The 15,787-nt window shown below is 44.8% G+C and overlaps 1 protein-coding gene across 2 annotated transcripts; it reads left to right on the top strand.

Moving 5' to 3' along the window:
• The first annotated feature begins 805 nt into the window (after positions 1-805).
• CD3G (CD3 gamma subunit of T-cell receptor complex) lies at positions 806-9,369 on the top strand. Of its 2 annotated transcripts, none has more exons than XM_084784288.1 (7): positions 806-976; positions 4,457-4,480; positions 5,488-5,652; positions 6,226-6,357; positions 7,757-7,800; positions 8,370-8,451; positions 9,190-9,369. In XM_084784288.1, exons 1-6 carry the CDS (start codon positions 922-924, stop codon positions 8,433-8,435), a joined length of 486 nt encoding a protein of 161 aa, XP_084640414.1. In that variant the 5' UTR covers positions 806-921; the 3' UTR covers positions 8,436-8,451; positions 9,190-9,369. The 2 variants fall into 2 exon arrangements, with proteins under 2 accessions (XP_084640414.1, XP_084640413.1); XM_084784287.1 differs by having other exon boundaries at positions 808-976; positions 5,488-5,715.
• The last annotated feature ends 6,418 nt before the right edge of the window (positions 9,370-15,787 follow it).

Here is a 15,787-nt window from a genome sequence, read left to right as displayed (position 1 = left end):
ACACAACTACAATTACTCACAAACGAGAAAGTGCCTCTTCAAATCCACTGGGAGACCCTATGAGCCCCATTACCCAACCTGTATTAGAAGTTCTCCTTGTTTCTGGCCAGTCTAGGGACAATATAGACTTTCTCTAGCACAGGCTGTGGCGATCTGAAACTTTCCACACTGCCACAACCAGAAGGTCATATGCCTGGAGACAAAACAATGTTTTGAGACTGGCATCACATAGGAGTTCTGTGAATTTCTGTTATGTATTGACTAGCTGAAGGAGACAAGGTTCTGCGACCCCGGAAATAGCCCAAGGTCATGCACCAAGAAAAACTCGCTGTCCTGTTGCGGTGGACCTACCTAGTCTCTTCCAATGGGTAGTACTTTGATATTCTCAAAAGAAAAGTGACAAAACTCTCTTAATGAAGGTCTATTCTAAATTGCTTTTCCTTTTGGAACTCCAGCCCCACACACCTAAAGCCCTGCCTAAATCTATGAGTTCTGGGATCAAATGGCAAGTCCAGTGCTAGCAAGAACTAGAGGCAGGGACACATTGTCATGTGAAGGAAAAGGCTCAGGGCAGTCATCATCCTACTAGGGGTACGGGGCTTCTGAATGGGAATCTAGAACATTCGCTCTCACTCTCTGCCATCTGCCACCCTGCAAGCCTTAATAACAACAAAACAGAAATAAGACATGTGCCTGTGCATCAGCATCCCTGCTAGGGCCCCTGGGGCTCCCACTGGAAGGGGGAGGGGAGAGGGGGGAGGGGAGGGGGAGGGGGCAGGAGGAGGCACTGGGTTTTGCCTCTGCTCCGAGACCCAGCTCAGAGCATGCTGGGTGGAGCCAGGCTAGCTGCTGCATAGGCAGGCTGGGAGGCTGGCAGCTAAGGGTCGCTCCACACTCCTACTGAGAAGGAAAGAAACTGACATGGAGCAGGAGAAGGTTCTGGCTGGCCTCATTCTGGTGATCTTTCTTCTTCAAGGTAAGAGTTTACTCGCACGTCTGACAGCATGGGGAAGGTTCATGAAAGGAGGCCGTGACCAGGGAGGCAGGGTTATTGGAATTCTAATTAACCTGGAGCCAGCTTCATCTGTCCTCTTAGAGGTCAAAGAAGGAGAAACGAAAGTGAAGCTTCCTGGGGGCCTAGAGGGCTAACCTCGATAAAGAGAGGGTGGCATCGCCGCCATCTTAGGCTTGATGTCGTGGAAAAGGACTGGTGCAGCTCAGTCAGTAAAGTGTTTACCATCCAAGAGTTCAATCCCTAGTCCCCTGCTGAAAACAAGAGTGTGGGGGCACACTCTCGTCATCACAGTGCTAGGTGCTAGGAGGGCAGGGGTGCATGGAGCCCTGAAATTTCTTGTACGTAGGGTAAACTCAACAAATCACATTCAGGTCAATTAGATACACACACACACACACACACACACACACACACACACACACACACCACAGAGAGAGAGAGAGAGAGACAGAGACAGAGAGACAAAGAAAGACAAAGAGACACAGACAGACGGAGCAGATAAGGAAATTAGGAGAAAAAGGTAAATACAGTGGACCTATGGAACATTTGTCTACAAAGCTGCTTAACTGGTCGATAAATGTGAGATCCAGATATCTGAGACTCCAGAAAATAAAAGAAGAACAAAAGCCCCTCTGTTCTCAAGAGCTCAGAGTGCCACTGGCAAGACAGTTTCAGTGCAGAGATGCTGAGCACAAGCTGCAGCACAGGGATGCCTGTTTGAAATATCTGACAGGAAGCAGACCAATGAGGCTGGCACCTGGATACGATACTCTGACAGAAGCTAAAGTCACTAAAGTGATTTTATTTGTTTGTCTGTCTGTCTGTTTTGTGTTTAAGTATGAAGGTGTATGTGGGTGCCACGGTCCATATGTGGAGGGCAGAGGACAACCTGAAGGAATTGTTTTCCCCTTCCTCTTTGTGGACCCTAGAATCAAACTCAGGTCACCAAGCTTGGAAGAAAGCACGTTCACCTGCAGATGCAGACCCATCACAATGCTCCTCTCTCCTCTCCTGTTTAACCGAGTCTAACTGTGTAGGCCCGCTTGGCCTCCAACTTAGGATTCAATCCACTCGCCCCAGCCTTCTAAGTGCTGGTGCTATAGGCATAAGCCACCACACCCAGTTAAAGGACCAAAAACTCTTAAAAACTACGAAACAACTTTTCTGATGTGTCAGGAACAAAAACAAAAAAAGCAAAAACAAAAGCCCAGAGGATGGAGCTGTGAGGAACCAAGACTGTGAAACGTTTGCTGGGTATTAGCAGCATCTAAACTCGGCACTCAGGAGGTGGAGGCGAGGAGACCAGGAGGTTCCAGGGCAAATGCTAGGTCAGCCTCAAAACAACAAAAGCCAGGGTATATAATGTTGAACATAGCCCGTTATATAACAATATATTTACATTTTAAATTTGTAAAATGAGGATCATGGCTGATTAAAACAGTTTTAGTAGAGTGGTGTGGGTGGATGCCAGACTCGGGGGGGGGGGGGGGGGGGAAGGGGTGGGCGGGGAGAGGAATTGAAATGAAAGGCATAGGAGGTAGAGGGAAATAGGTGAACACTTTTTTTTTTTTTTAGCTAAAGGAGATGGAGATACATAGAACAGAGGTCTAGAGTAGATGTTGGGAGGAGCTGAGGGCAGAGTGCAGGGCGCACAGAGAAGGCAGCGTTACCAAGTGAGAGTGGCAGAACGCAGGTGCAGGGGCTCTCGCCGTGGGCAGGCTTGTAATCACACAGGAAACGGAAGGACAGGGCCACAGCTACAGCGCTGCTCTCAGAACTGCAGAAACTACGTGGGAGACTTGAAGAAAATGGCAAGAGCGGAGAAGTCTGAGAGGAAATGGAGAGAACGAGACAACACAAGCTAGAGGGCAATAATGAAGCCAGAGGGAAGCTTCTGGAACCGGTACCAGGTTGAGCAACAAAACAGCCAACCCTGAGTCCACCTCGGCCACCAGAGGCCTCTGCCCTCTGAGCTCAGTGCTCACACTAGGCAACTGGATGCTTAGCCACACAGACTCTTGACTCTCAAGAGACCACTCAGACATGCAAACATTGACAATGTCCACAGTCCCTGCCACCCCTTTTCCTGTTGACTCTGAGTAGAAGGAAGAGTCGCCGTGCTCTCTTAGAGATTAGAGAAAGTAATCTGTCTAGAGGCCAGAGAGATGGCTCAGCATTGGAGAGCACTTACTGCCCTTGCAGAGGACCCAGGTTCCAGTCCCAGCACCCACAAGGTGGCTCACAACTGTCTTTAACTCCAGTTCCAGGGGATTGGGATGCTCTCTTCTGGTTTCCACAGGTACTGGGCATGCACATGGTGCACATCTACATGTGCAAGCATATGCTCATATACAGAAAATAAGTCTTTTGTTTGTTTGCTTGCTTGCTTGCTTGTTTTTCAAGACAGGGTTTCTCTGTGAGGGGTTAGTTGCAGGAATGTGAGTAGCCTCAAAACTGCTACACCACTGCAAAGTCCCAATCCATTACAGATAACAAAACTATACAAGATGCACCATGGAGTCTTTTATCATCTTTTATAGGCATTTGGGTAAGCACCAGGGCTAATAGCAGCTTCAAAATCCTAATCCTCTAGATCAGTGGCTCTCAACCTGTGGCTCTCAACCCCTTTGGGGATCAAGCAACATTTTCACAGGGGTCACGTATCAGATGGTTACATTATGATTCATACCTAGCAAAATTACATTTATGAAGTAGCAACAAAAATACTTTTATGGTTGGGGGCGTCACCACAACATGAGGAACTGTATTAAAGGATTGCAGCGTTAGGAAGGTTGAGAACCACTGGTCTAAATGGTACAGCTTGACCAGCCTCATCCCAAATCATCGCCTTAGTGTAAAGTCAGAGTAGCCAAGAGCCTACTATGAACAACAAAGTTGCATCGCCTTAGTGTAAAGTCAGAGTAGCCAAGAGCCTACTATGAACAACAAAGTTGAGCTCATCCCTTGTGAAATCCCAGAAGTTTAGAAACTCTGACACAGAGGGCCCGGAGAGATGGCTCAGTGGTTAAGAGCACATTCTGCTCTTGCAGAGGACCAGAGTTTGGTTCCCAGCATCTAAGCACCAACTTCCTACAACTCCAGCTCCAGAGGATCTGATGCCTCTGACCAACACAAGCAGCAGCACTCTCATACACACATAGACTTGTTCTGACGTCCACACACAGATACACACAACTGAAAATAAGGTAAATCTTAGGAAGGAAGGAATTCCACCCAGAAAGGTAGGACAAAGACCAAACACAGTCATGCTTAACTCAGTTTGGTGATTTAGGCTACATCCAAGAAAGAAACACAGATACAAACATTGCCATGGACTAGTATCTTTCCTGATCTTGACCTCAAATGACCATGCAGATACGCTGGCCAATCAGAACTACTCCATGCCTAACTGATCTTTTATCTTTCTTCTGTTTTTTCCAGGTACTGGGGCCCAGTCAAAACAAGGTAAGAGAAACGGTTTCTCTCTATTATTCTGAGGCACTTCATACAGGCATGGCTTCCTACAGCAGCGGTCTCAGGAGCACATCTTACTTTTCCAGAGGACCTAAGTTCAGTTTCAAGCACCCACACGGGATGACTCACAACTGCCTGTTGCCCCAGCTCCAGGACATCCAACCCCCTCTTTTAGCCTTTGTGAGCACCTGTACATATGTGTGACACACACTCATACAAACACTTACACACACTCATTCTTTAAAAATCAATAGTCTCAGCTGGGTGCCGTGGTGCATGCATGTAATCCCAGCACTCAGGGAGGTAGGGGCAAGCAGATCTCTATGAGTTCAAGGCCAGCCTGGACCACAAAGCGAGTCCAGGACAGCCAAGGCTACACAGAGAAACCAAACAAACAAATAAAAAACAAACAAACAAACAAAAGAAAAAAATCAATAATCTCATAATTTAGAAAGGGAGCAGTTTTGAAAAGATGAGATGGTTAGAGGTAAAGATCCAACATTTCCATTGTCAACCAAATCAATGTCCTGCTGGGAGCCATTCTGTGCAGCTTTCCTAGCCCTAAGCAATGAGTTATCTGCTTCTTGCAGTAGAAACAGGACCCTAGTAACTACTCATGTCTCAAAATATAGCTGAACCAGCAGTGTTAGCATCACCCAGGAGCACCGTTAGTAACAGATCTCACCCCCCAGAACTACCAAATGAAATTCTAGCTTGAGCCACATGTGACTTACATGCACATTAACAGCAGAGAAGCCAACAGTGGTGGTACACACCTTTAGTCTCAGTGCTGGGAGGCAATGGCAGGAGAATCTCTGTGAGTTCGAGGCCACCCTGGTCTACAAAATGAGTTCCAGGACAGCCAGGGCTACACAGAGAAGCCCTGTCTCGAAAATACAGAACAAACAAACCAAAACCTAGGAAACACTGTTCCAATGGTCTCCTCCTGATACAATTCCAAAGGCCATTAACCAAACTACAACTTTTCCCCTTTCCAGCAAACCATTTGGTAAAAGTGGATGACAGTCGAGGAGATGGCTCTGTACTTCTGACTTGTGACTTCAGAGACAAGACTATCTGGCTTAAAGACGGCAGCGTAATAAGTCTTCCAAATGCAACTAAAAACACGTTGAATCTAGGAAATAGTGCCAAAGACCCTCGAGGCATGTATCAGTGTCGAGGAGGATCGAAGAGCAACTCAAAGCTGCTCCAAGTGTATTATAGAAGTATGTAACTCCTCCCTATGTTTGTTGGGGATTCAGTAGGGCTTGCCAATTCTGGTGGGCTTACCATCCAGGATGAGGGGGAACAGATGCTCAGCAAAGATCTATGGCAATAGGAGCTGTTTCTATTCATCTAGGGTTAATGCTCTTTAAACTAACATCCCCACAGTTTCTTGAGAAAGCACAGCCCTGTACAACCTGCTTTTAACCCTTGCGTGGGCCTCATGGATTACAGCAAAAATCAGCTGGGGGCTGGGGGAGGGAGGAAGGCCTGGGGTTGATGAGCAGCTAGAGGAGGGCGAGGCTGTTAAGAGTGGTCACCAGGTCTTCCTTCCACTCTACCTAGCTCCTGACTATAGGAGAGTTTAGGCTTCCCTGGGACTTCTCAAAGAGGAACACCCAGGCCAGAGGTGTTAGTGCTAGTGGGCAGGAGAAAGGAAAAAGAAAAAAAAATGCAAGAATGCCTTACATCCTAAAAGAGGTCTGTCCCTTTCCGTGCCTTGTTCCCCACAGTGTGTGAGAACTGCATTAAGCTAAATGTAGGCACCATATCCGGCTTTATCTTCGCTGAAATCATCAGCATTTTCTTCCTTGCTGTTGGTATATACTTCATTGCTGGGCAGGATGGAGTTCGCCAGTCAAGAGGTAAAAGAAGCTACATGTGATGTATATATGCCTGTAACCCTAGGAGGCTGAGGTCCCTAGGGCCCCGAGTTCAAGGCTTGGCAAGGCCGCAGAGCAATACTCTGTTTTAAAACAAAATCTGTAAAGGGCTAGGAGCTGGAGAGAGACCTCAGTTAGAAGAGTGCTCATCTAGTTTGCGGGGTGCCTAAGGCCTAACCCCCAGAATGCCATAAACTAGACGTGATAGCATATGCCTACAGTCTCAACACTCAAGAGACCAGGGCCAGAGAATCAGAAGTTCAAGGTCGTCTTCAGCTGCATACAGACTTGAGGGCAGCCTGGTCTACGTAAGAAGAGGGAGGAGCTGGGGGCGTAGCTCGGTTAGTGGAGCGCGTGCTTACCCTGCTTCCAGATGTGGACTCAATTGTTTGCAGTGAATAAAACTCGCCATGGTGACATGAGCCTGTAATCCCAGTATTTGGGAGGTAGTGACAGAAGGGTCCAAAGCTCAGGGTCATTCAAGGCTATATAGTGAATTCAGAGTCAGTCCAGGCTACATGAGACTCTGTCTCACTAAACAAACAAGCCAGGGATGTAGCTCAGTGTAAAACACTTCCAGGCATGCGTGAAGCCCTAAGATCATTTCTAGGTCCTGGAAGATGAAGGAAGAAAAAGAATGCCCTTAGCTGAGAGGTCGGGCCAACTGAGACCCTTGGCTTCTTCCTTATCAAAACAGACCCAACGGGGGAGACTGAGTTGGTGCATATTGCTAATGTGCGTAATTGATGACTCTATGCCTCTGAGGGACAGGAAAGAAAGATGTTTCTTATTACTCCAGCGTATTTTTCTGGCCTGAGATAAAAAGGCATTTTAAGCCAGGCATGCCTTTAATCCCAGCACTCAGGGTGGCAGAGGGTGGCAGAGGCAAGTGGATCTCTGTGAGTTCGAGGCCAGCCTGGTCTACAAAGTGAGTCCGGGATAGCCAGGGCTACACAGCGAAACCCTGTCTGGAAAAACCAAAAATAAATAAATAATAAGTAAAATGAAATAAAGTGAGTCACAAGAATACAGACAAAAAAATTAACAAAACAAATGTATTCATTCACCTGGCATGAGAGAGTGTTATCAGTACCACAGAAGCCTCACTGACAGTCATTTCCAGCCACTTCCTGTCCCCAAGCAGGAACACTATCTGGATTTCTGCACACAGAGATGTTTTGCTTGGTTCTAGTTTTGCGGAAATGGATTTGTGGGGTTCATATTTTTGTGTGTAGCTTCTTCTGCTTTTCAAAAGCAGCCCATGTTCTTGTATGCAGATGGTCCTTATACTACTGAGAATCCCATTGTGGGCATAATTCAATTGACTGCCATTCTGTCTTTGAATATATATATTTTTGTCTATTTTTTTTTGTGTGTGCAGCTTCAGACAAGCAGACCCTGTTGCAAAATGAACAGCTCTACCAGGTAAAGCGCCAGGGACGAGGGAAACAGCGTTGCAGCTGGTTAGGGTGGATCTTTGGAATTGGGGGCAAATGATTTGGAAGCTACTGTAGGGAATAAAGAGCAACTAACAGAGCCAGGCCTGGTGGCGCACACCTTTAATCCCAGCACTCGGGAGGCAGAGGCAGGCAGATCTCTGTGAGTTCGAGGCCAGCCTGGTCTACAGAGTGAGTCCAGGACAGCCGAGGCTACACAGAGAAACCCTGTCTTGAAAAACAAAAACAAAAACAAAAAAAAGAAGCAACTAACAGCGTGCCACATAACAGAATGGTTGTGGGATAGCATGGGGGCAAATAAAGAGAAGAACTGAGAGAGACCAGGGTGAGGATCTAGTGAGAAAAAGCTGAAGAACACGCCGGCCGAGAAAGACACACTAAAAAACTCCACACAGGCCCTCCCTCCCCTCATTCTCTTTTGGCTCCTAACACTCACTCCAAAGTTTTGTTCATAAAAATAGTCAATGACCGTGCTTTAATGACCATTGATTAATGAAGGATGGAACAATGAGTTGATGCTGCCGCTGTCCTCCTCAGCCCCTCAAGGATCGGGAAGATGACCAGTACAGCCATCTCCACGGAAACCAGCTGAGGAAGAAGTGAGCTCAACAAGACTAAAGTATGTGGGACCATTGACCCTGGGGGTGTATCTGCATCATCTGCTGCCGAATCTTTTTTATTTTTATTTTTCCAGTAAGAGTGAAAAGGAGGTGGGAGTTGGCTGTGGAGCTGCTCTTTTAAAGTCACTGGGAGCAGGTCTGACTACCTTGGCCTACGGATTCATGGGTGCTGTGTGTGTCTGTAGTCTCCAAGAGCGGGGTCTCACGCTAGAGATGCTGAGCATTATTCTGACCCTCGTCAAGTTCTCTCAACATCCACGGTTTTTCTTTGTGATAGGAAACTGTCCTGCCCATTACAAGAACATCCTTGGCTTTACCTACCCGAAGGCACTGGTACACCCCACCCTTCAGTGTGATGAGTAAAAATGTATTAGACACTATTTAGTGTCCCTTCTAAGGGAAAATGGCCATTAAAAAGTAAAGACCAAACTGGGCATTGTGGAACACACCTTTAATCCCAACTGTTCCAAAGCAGGGGTGTTTCTCTGTGAGTTCCTGGTTAGCTTGGTCTAGTAGAAAGTTCCATGTCAAAAATAAAAAAATATATATAGTTTTTAAAAGTGGGGAGAGGAGAGGGAGAGAAAGAGAGGAAAAGACCCTAAAAGCCTGTATTACTTTTTAGTCAGCCTAGCAACCAGTCGGAAGCTCAAATTCAGCCCTTTACAAGTCTCAGTCAGGAAGACAGATTTGAAAACATTAGTTTTCTGACCAGTTGCAAATTTTCTTTCTCATTCCAGGTGTTCTCCCTTCTATCCAGTACCCAGAGTCAAAGCAATGCATTTTGGAGAGAGTCCGGGACAGAGATTTTTTTTTTCCCAGCCCTATAGTTAGACTTTACTTCTACAAAAGTAGCAAAGAGAAAAAACGGTCAGAGAAATTTTGGTCATTTTCCAAAATAAAGTAAAAGTCCAAGCTTTCGCCAGGTGTCTGTGTAATTCAGAGGTAGAGGACTTGTCAAGATTGCTTTAGGCTCTGGGTTAGCTTCTCAGCACCTACACCTAGACCACCTCCCCCACCTTCACCCCCACCCTACAAAACAAAACAAAACAAAACAAAAAAAACCAGTGAAGCAAAAAACTTCTTAAGCATCTAAGAATACGTTCACACCAGAGTGTGGCGGCACACACCTGTAATCCCAGCACTCAGTAGGCAGAGACAGGCGGATCGCTGTGAGTCCGAGGCCAGCCTGGTCTACAAAGTTAGTCCAGGACAGTCAAGGCTACACAGAGAAACCCTGTCTCAAAAAACAAAACAAAACAACAAAGTTATCAAGTACACTTTCTTCTCCCTTGCCCTATGCTTCACACCAATGACCTAACACTATCTATCTTACACTTTCTCCTAATCCAATCTGAAATTTTTGAAATAGAATGAGGTAGAAATGACCAATTACTAACTATTGATTTATTGGTTGGTTTGGTGACTCACTTAGAACACTGCTTGCACTGCCTGTTTGCCAAGGACGGCTTCACCAGCTACCTGGGACAGAGTCATTGCCCTTAACAACCTGCTGACTGGCAGGTAAGCTTCCGTAAAGTGCTTGCCCACCCCACCTTGTGGCTTTAGAATATAAACTGAGAGTACAAACTAGACTGAGCACGGAAGCCTTTCAGGAGCGGTCCTGGCTTGGGTCCACCAGTGACTGCTCCTCACTCCCACTCTCACTGGTGCCAGAGCACTATTCCAGAAAGAGTCCCACAACGTTTCTAGAGAGATCTAAGGAGATCTTCTTCACTTGACCCCAGCTGGTCCAGAAAGGTGGCCACTCTGTGGTCTCTCAGCTCACCAAAGGTCTCTGGAACTGGGAAGGGCATACCTCTGATGGTTTTCTAGGGTCCAAGTGGCCAAGGGGACTGTGAGACCCAGGACTGAGTGCATTATGAGAGCCGACCCAGACTGTCCTCTGCAGTTGACCATCTTTAACAATCTCAGAATAGAGACATGAGCTCAGCACCTACTCTGCTTCTGTGTGTCCTTCCCAGGGACATACCTCCAAGCCAGCCTTTACTCAGAGAGCTGACTTTGTGACATAAATTAATCTGGAGAGCAACCTTGTCACCTTAGAGTGTGCTTCTACTGAGGAATGGTCCAGCCACGGGCATCCCTCCGCACTCCTCATGCTGCGATGGAACTGTCCACACCAGTAAAAACAGACTGTGATTCCTTGTGAAGATGGCCGCAGCCAGTGACAGCCTATGGACAAGTGGTCAGAGGACAAAAAACCAATTGTGGATTGAGGAGAGGTGTTGGTTTTACCTTAAATACTGGTCATAGCTGGATGGTGGTGGCACACACCTTTAATTCCAGCACTTGGGAGGCAGAGGCAGGCAGATCTCTGAGTTCGAGGCCAGCCTGGTCTACAGAGTGTGTTCCAGGATAGCCAGAGCTACACAGAGAAACCCTGTGTGGACAAACAAAAAAACAAAACAAAACAAAACAAAAAAGCCCTCCCCCTGAGAAAGGCATGTCTTAAAATGCTGGCTTTAGTAAATGTCAGCCATGAGCTCATTTGCTGTCAGGACTACTCAGTGTGTTTACATACTACTCTGTGTTTACTCAGTGTGTTTACATACAAGCCAGGTTATTTATACTACAGTGTGAATGATTAACCAAAGCCTGACTGACTAACAACACAAAAGGAGTGTGTTTAACAGGACCGCCTGCTCAGGTCATAAGCCCAATGGATGGGAAGTGAAAAAGGCTGTACCAGACCAGTTAAAAGAACAATAGCCTTGAAGACACTTACTTTGCGTGCCCCAAAGGTATTACACCTGTTACCCCAGCTGCAGACTGGTACATTTAGGCCCTGATGTAGATGTGCTCCCGGGAAGCGAGGTCCAGCAACACTTACATCCCTTAGATTAAAGAAACAAGAGAACGCCTATGCTTTTACTAGTCCTTCTAGAAACGGCCTTGACAGGGTCATGCCTGCTGGTGCCACTAGACCAGTCAGCCAACAAGTTCAGCATAGCTAGCTCTCCACTCAGACCAAGAAAAACTTAACTATTGTCCGGGAAAACATAGTCATTCTTCGGAATGAAATAGAGTCGTGGACAGCAACAGTCCTCCAAAAATGCCTAGAGGATTAGACTTGATTCCCACTAAGCAAATTTTTTTAAACAAGGATTTAAACGAGGAACGCTGATTTTATGCTAATCATCAGGACTAGCGCAAAATGCAGAAAAGTAATTTTTTTTAAAAAAAGTATTAAGGCTGAAAGTACAAATGAGAGCTGCTGGAGCACAATACAGCCCCAGGAGTGCCATCCCACTTCCTCAAGACAGATTCACAAGGTGTTATGAAGCTGAAGAGGAACAGATGGAGTAGAACATGATATAAAAGACCGACTGTTATTGATTGATTTAGTGGCTGGCTTAATGCACTGCCTGGACTGCATATTTGTCAAGCATGACTTCATTTGCTATCTGGAACAAAATGGCCCAGAGAAATAGCTCAAACAATAGGTCGTGTGTAAAAAAATAAATAAATAAAATAAAATAATAAAAAACTTATTTTGGAGGCCTAGGGAGATGGTTTAGAGATTAAAAACATTGGCTGCTCTTCCAGAGAACGCCAGTTCAAATCCCAGCAACCACATGGCATCTCAGAACTGTCTGTAACCAATCTGACACCCTCACACAGATATAACTGCAGGCAAAACCCCAGTGCACACGAAACAAGAGTAAATAGGTCATTTTAAAAAGTTTAAGAAAAAAACTTTTCAGAACCGGGTGTGGTGGTACATGCCTTTAATCCCAGCACTTGGGAAGCAGAGACAGAACTCTGTGAGTTCAAGGCCAGCCTGGTTTACAAAGTGAGTCCAGGACAGCCAAGGCTACCCAGAGAAACCCTGTCTCAAAAAAACAAAAACAAAAATGTTTAAGAAAATACTTTTCTATGCAGCCTCACTATAAATTACCTAGCCAGTCGTGTGTTGGTGAATCTTTTCCTTAGCTCTTATCTTTCTATATTAAAACAAGGCTGCGAAGATTTATATTGTGAGTCATTTTAAAAAATTGCATTGAGCTGGAGAGATGGCTCACCTATTAAGAGTACCCCCCCACACACACACAGTGGCTTACAACAGTGTATAATAACAGTCCCGGGCATCTAACTCCTCTTCTGACCTCATAGGGCAGCAGGCATACATGTGATGCACACACATTCATACATACATCTGGCAAACACCTATACCCATAAAACAAAAAAACAATAATAAAACCCATAAAAAGCTATATTGATGTATAATGAACGTATGCTGATATTTGCTAATTTTAAGTGATTTCACCTGTTCTCAGAATTTTTTTAGTAAATTCACCCCTCCCCTCCCGTAGCCCAAGTGGAAACCGTGCCCACCACTATCCTACTATCCCTTGTGTGGCTTACAGTTGTTCTCCTTATTCTGACCCTTAACCCCAAGTAGCCACAAATCTCTGTCTCTTCAGGTTTTCCTTTTCTGAACATTCCATCTGAAACTGTGTAATCTGAGCCGGGCGTGGTGGCGCACGCCTTTAATCCCAGCACTCGGGAGGCAGAGGCAGGCGGATCGCTGTGAGTTCGAGGCCAGCCTGGTCTACAAAGCGAGTCTAGGACAGCCAAGGCTACACAGAGAAACCTTGTCTCAAAAAAACCAAAAAAAAAAAAAAAAAAAAAAAAAAAAAAAAAGAAACTGTGTAATCTGAAGCCACTGTGTCTTTTAGCGAGTTTCCAGGGCTCACCTACGTTATGGGAATATCTTTACAAATCTTTAGCTTATTTTTCACCTTTTCAAGTAGGGTCTTGTTATCCAGCTAGCCTTGAACTGCTAGGATGTATATTATTCATTTCTTTCCTTTTTTTTTCTTACTTTTTTATTAAATATTTTTTATTTTTATATGTTCATTTATATTATTACACATATATACAATAAACTACCTACAGCAAGAAGAACCATGAAACAATCAGGAATTATATAAATGTTACATTCTCAGTGTTTTGGCTATTTGTATTTGGCAGCCTTGAGGAAAACATCTTTCCTATCTTGGTGCATCTAAAATTCTGAATGTAAATCAATATCTATCATATCTTATCCTGTCAACTTAAACCATCTATCTAGACCCAAACCGTCTTAACTGCTAAACAACTAAGCTTAATTGTAAAACTAAACTATCTGGTCATCAACCCCATCAGAGACTTGAGAAGGATTAAAATTAATTACCTGAGTATATGGGGGTGCAGAGTAGCAGCTTCCCAAATGAGAAGATGACAGAGTCAGTTTGCGACCTGAGCAGTCACCTAAAACTCTATAATGCTGGAGCATCCTCTTTAGCCTTCTGGCCCAATAATACTGACAGACATATTTGTGAGGCAGGAACAACTGAGGACTTGCTTACCCTGTCTTGTATATTTTGTTTCTTGTTGTTGCTGAAAAGCTATTTCATGTATAATCCACTTCTTGCTCATCCATTTCCCACTCAAAGGACATCTGGATGGTTTCATTTAGTGGCTATTATAAGCATTGCTGCAATGACCACTCTTTTACCATGCTCTTTGTTTGTTTTTGGTTTTTTCCTACTTAGTTTGTCTGTGTAGCCCTGGCTGTCCAGGAACTCCTCTGTAGACATGGCTGGCCTCAAACTCACAGAGATCTGCCTGCCTCTGCCTCCCAAATACTGGGATTAAAGGCATGCACTGCCACTTCCTGGCTTGAAAGATCTTTATGCAACTATAATTTCATTTCTCTGGGGTTCATGCTGAGGAATAAGGAATCTCCAGGTCATATGTCAAATTCATGTTCAGCTCTTAAAGAAACTGCCAAACTCTTTTCTAAATTAACAGCACCATTTTACATGCCTACTAACAAGGTATGAAGGCTTTTGTTTTTATGGATCTTGAGTCTTCACCAATATATGTCACTATTTCAATATAGCCAAGATTCATTTTGTATTATTTTTATTTTGCGTGTGTGGGTGTTAGGGCTGTTAGGTCTCTTTGCACCACGTGCATGCAGTGCCAATAGAGGCCAGAAGAGGGCATTGTATCCCTGAGGCTAGAGTTAGTATTGTGCACTGCCAAGTGCATAAATCCAGAGTGTTTTGGAAAAACAGGCAATGCTCTTAAATTGCAAGCCATCTCTTCAGTCCACCGCACTTGCTTTTTACGTGCTTTTTATTGTATTAGATTAATACAATATTAAGCTTTGCCCCAACCTCACTTTCTTAATAGTGACTTTTTGAAGTGCAGAAGTCTTTTTAATTTTGATAAATTTCATTTTACATGTTTTGTTTCATTGGGGGGTCATTCTGACAAATCTTTACCAAATACAGTCACAAGATTGTCTCCTATGTCTTGTTTTTTTTATATGTTTATTTTTAGAATTTTATTGTTTTAGCTTTACCAATAAATGTCATTTTGAACATGTGTAAAGTGTTAGTAAGAAATAGGAGTAAAAGGTATAGTTAGAAATGTCTGCACTTGTCATTTTATTAAAGTAAAACTCACTTCGTAGTGGTTATAACAACGTACACTACCAATTATAGCAAACAAATGTCTGTTACTCCCATGCATATGTGTTACCAATCTCTTGCTGAGGTGTGTCAATATAATTTTCAATATAATTGAGCTGTGCCAATAATTTTTAAGGGGGTATCTCAGAATAGGGCGGGGTTTTTGTTTGTTTGTTTAGTTGGTAGGTTTGAAGTAGCCCAGGTTGGCCTCAAACTCACTGGATAGTAGAGGATGACGTTGAACGCTCAATACTCCTGCCTCCGTGTCCCAAGTGCTGGAATTACAGCATACTCCACCTTGCCCCACTCAGTACAATTTTAATTTTCAGTTTCCTTATTAAAACTAAGCATTAACCAGGATGCTTAGTTGTAGGATGTTTACTCTTACCACTGTATAAATAAAACTAAGTCCAATCCAAAAAAGCACACTGCCTGGCACCTAATATCTGATCAAAACTTTTTTTTTTTTTCAAAACTTCTTAGACATTGTCATTGTTGGTATTGTTACTACTTCTAAGCTACGAAGAGCGGAACGGCTCCAAAAAGCCATAGGACACGTGGGAGCGTGAAAAAGCAGAAAGCCAGTCTGTGTGCAGAGCACAATATTGTATCCGTCCTCAAGCGATGGTTTTCCAAGGTCCAACTTCACATTCCTTTAAACGCCAAACCACATACTTAGCCATCGCCAGCCCCGCCCCACCCCGCCCTGCCGACTAGCCCAATCCCAAGGCCACTTCCGGCCCGCCCCCCTGCTAGCCGCCCCCGAGCAAGGGGCGTGCGCGTGCGCGTGCGCCTTATCGGTGTTTTGACTGCCATTAGTGGGCGAGGACCGACAACGCCCTACTTCCGG

This window comes from Acomys minous (assembly GCF_964271855.1).
Source record: "Acomys minous genome assembly, chromosome: 5".
Lineage (NCBI taxonomy): Eukaryota > Metazoa > Chordata > Mammalia > Rodentia > Muridae > Acomys > Acomys minous.
This window is presented reverse-complemented; position numbering and strand designations above follow the sequence as displayed.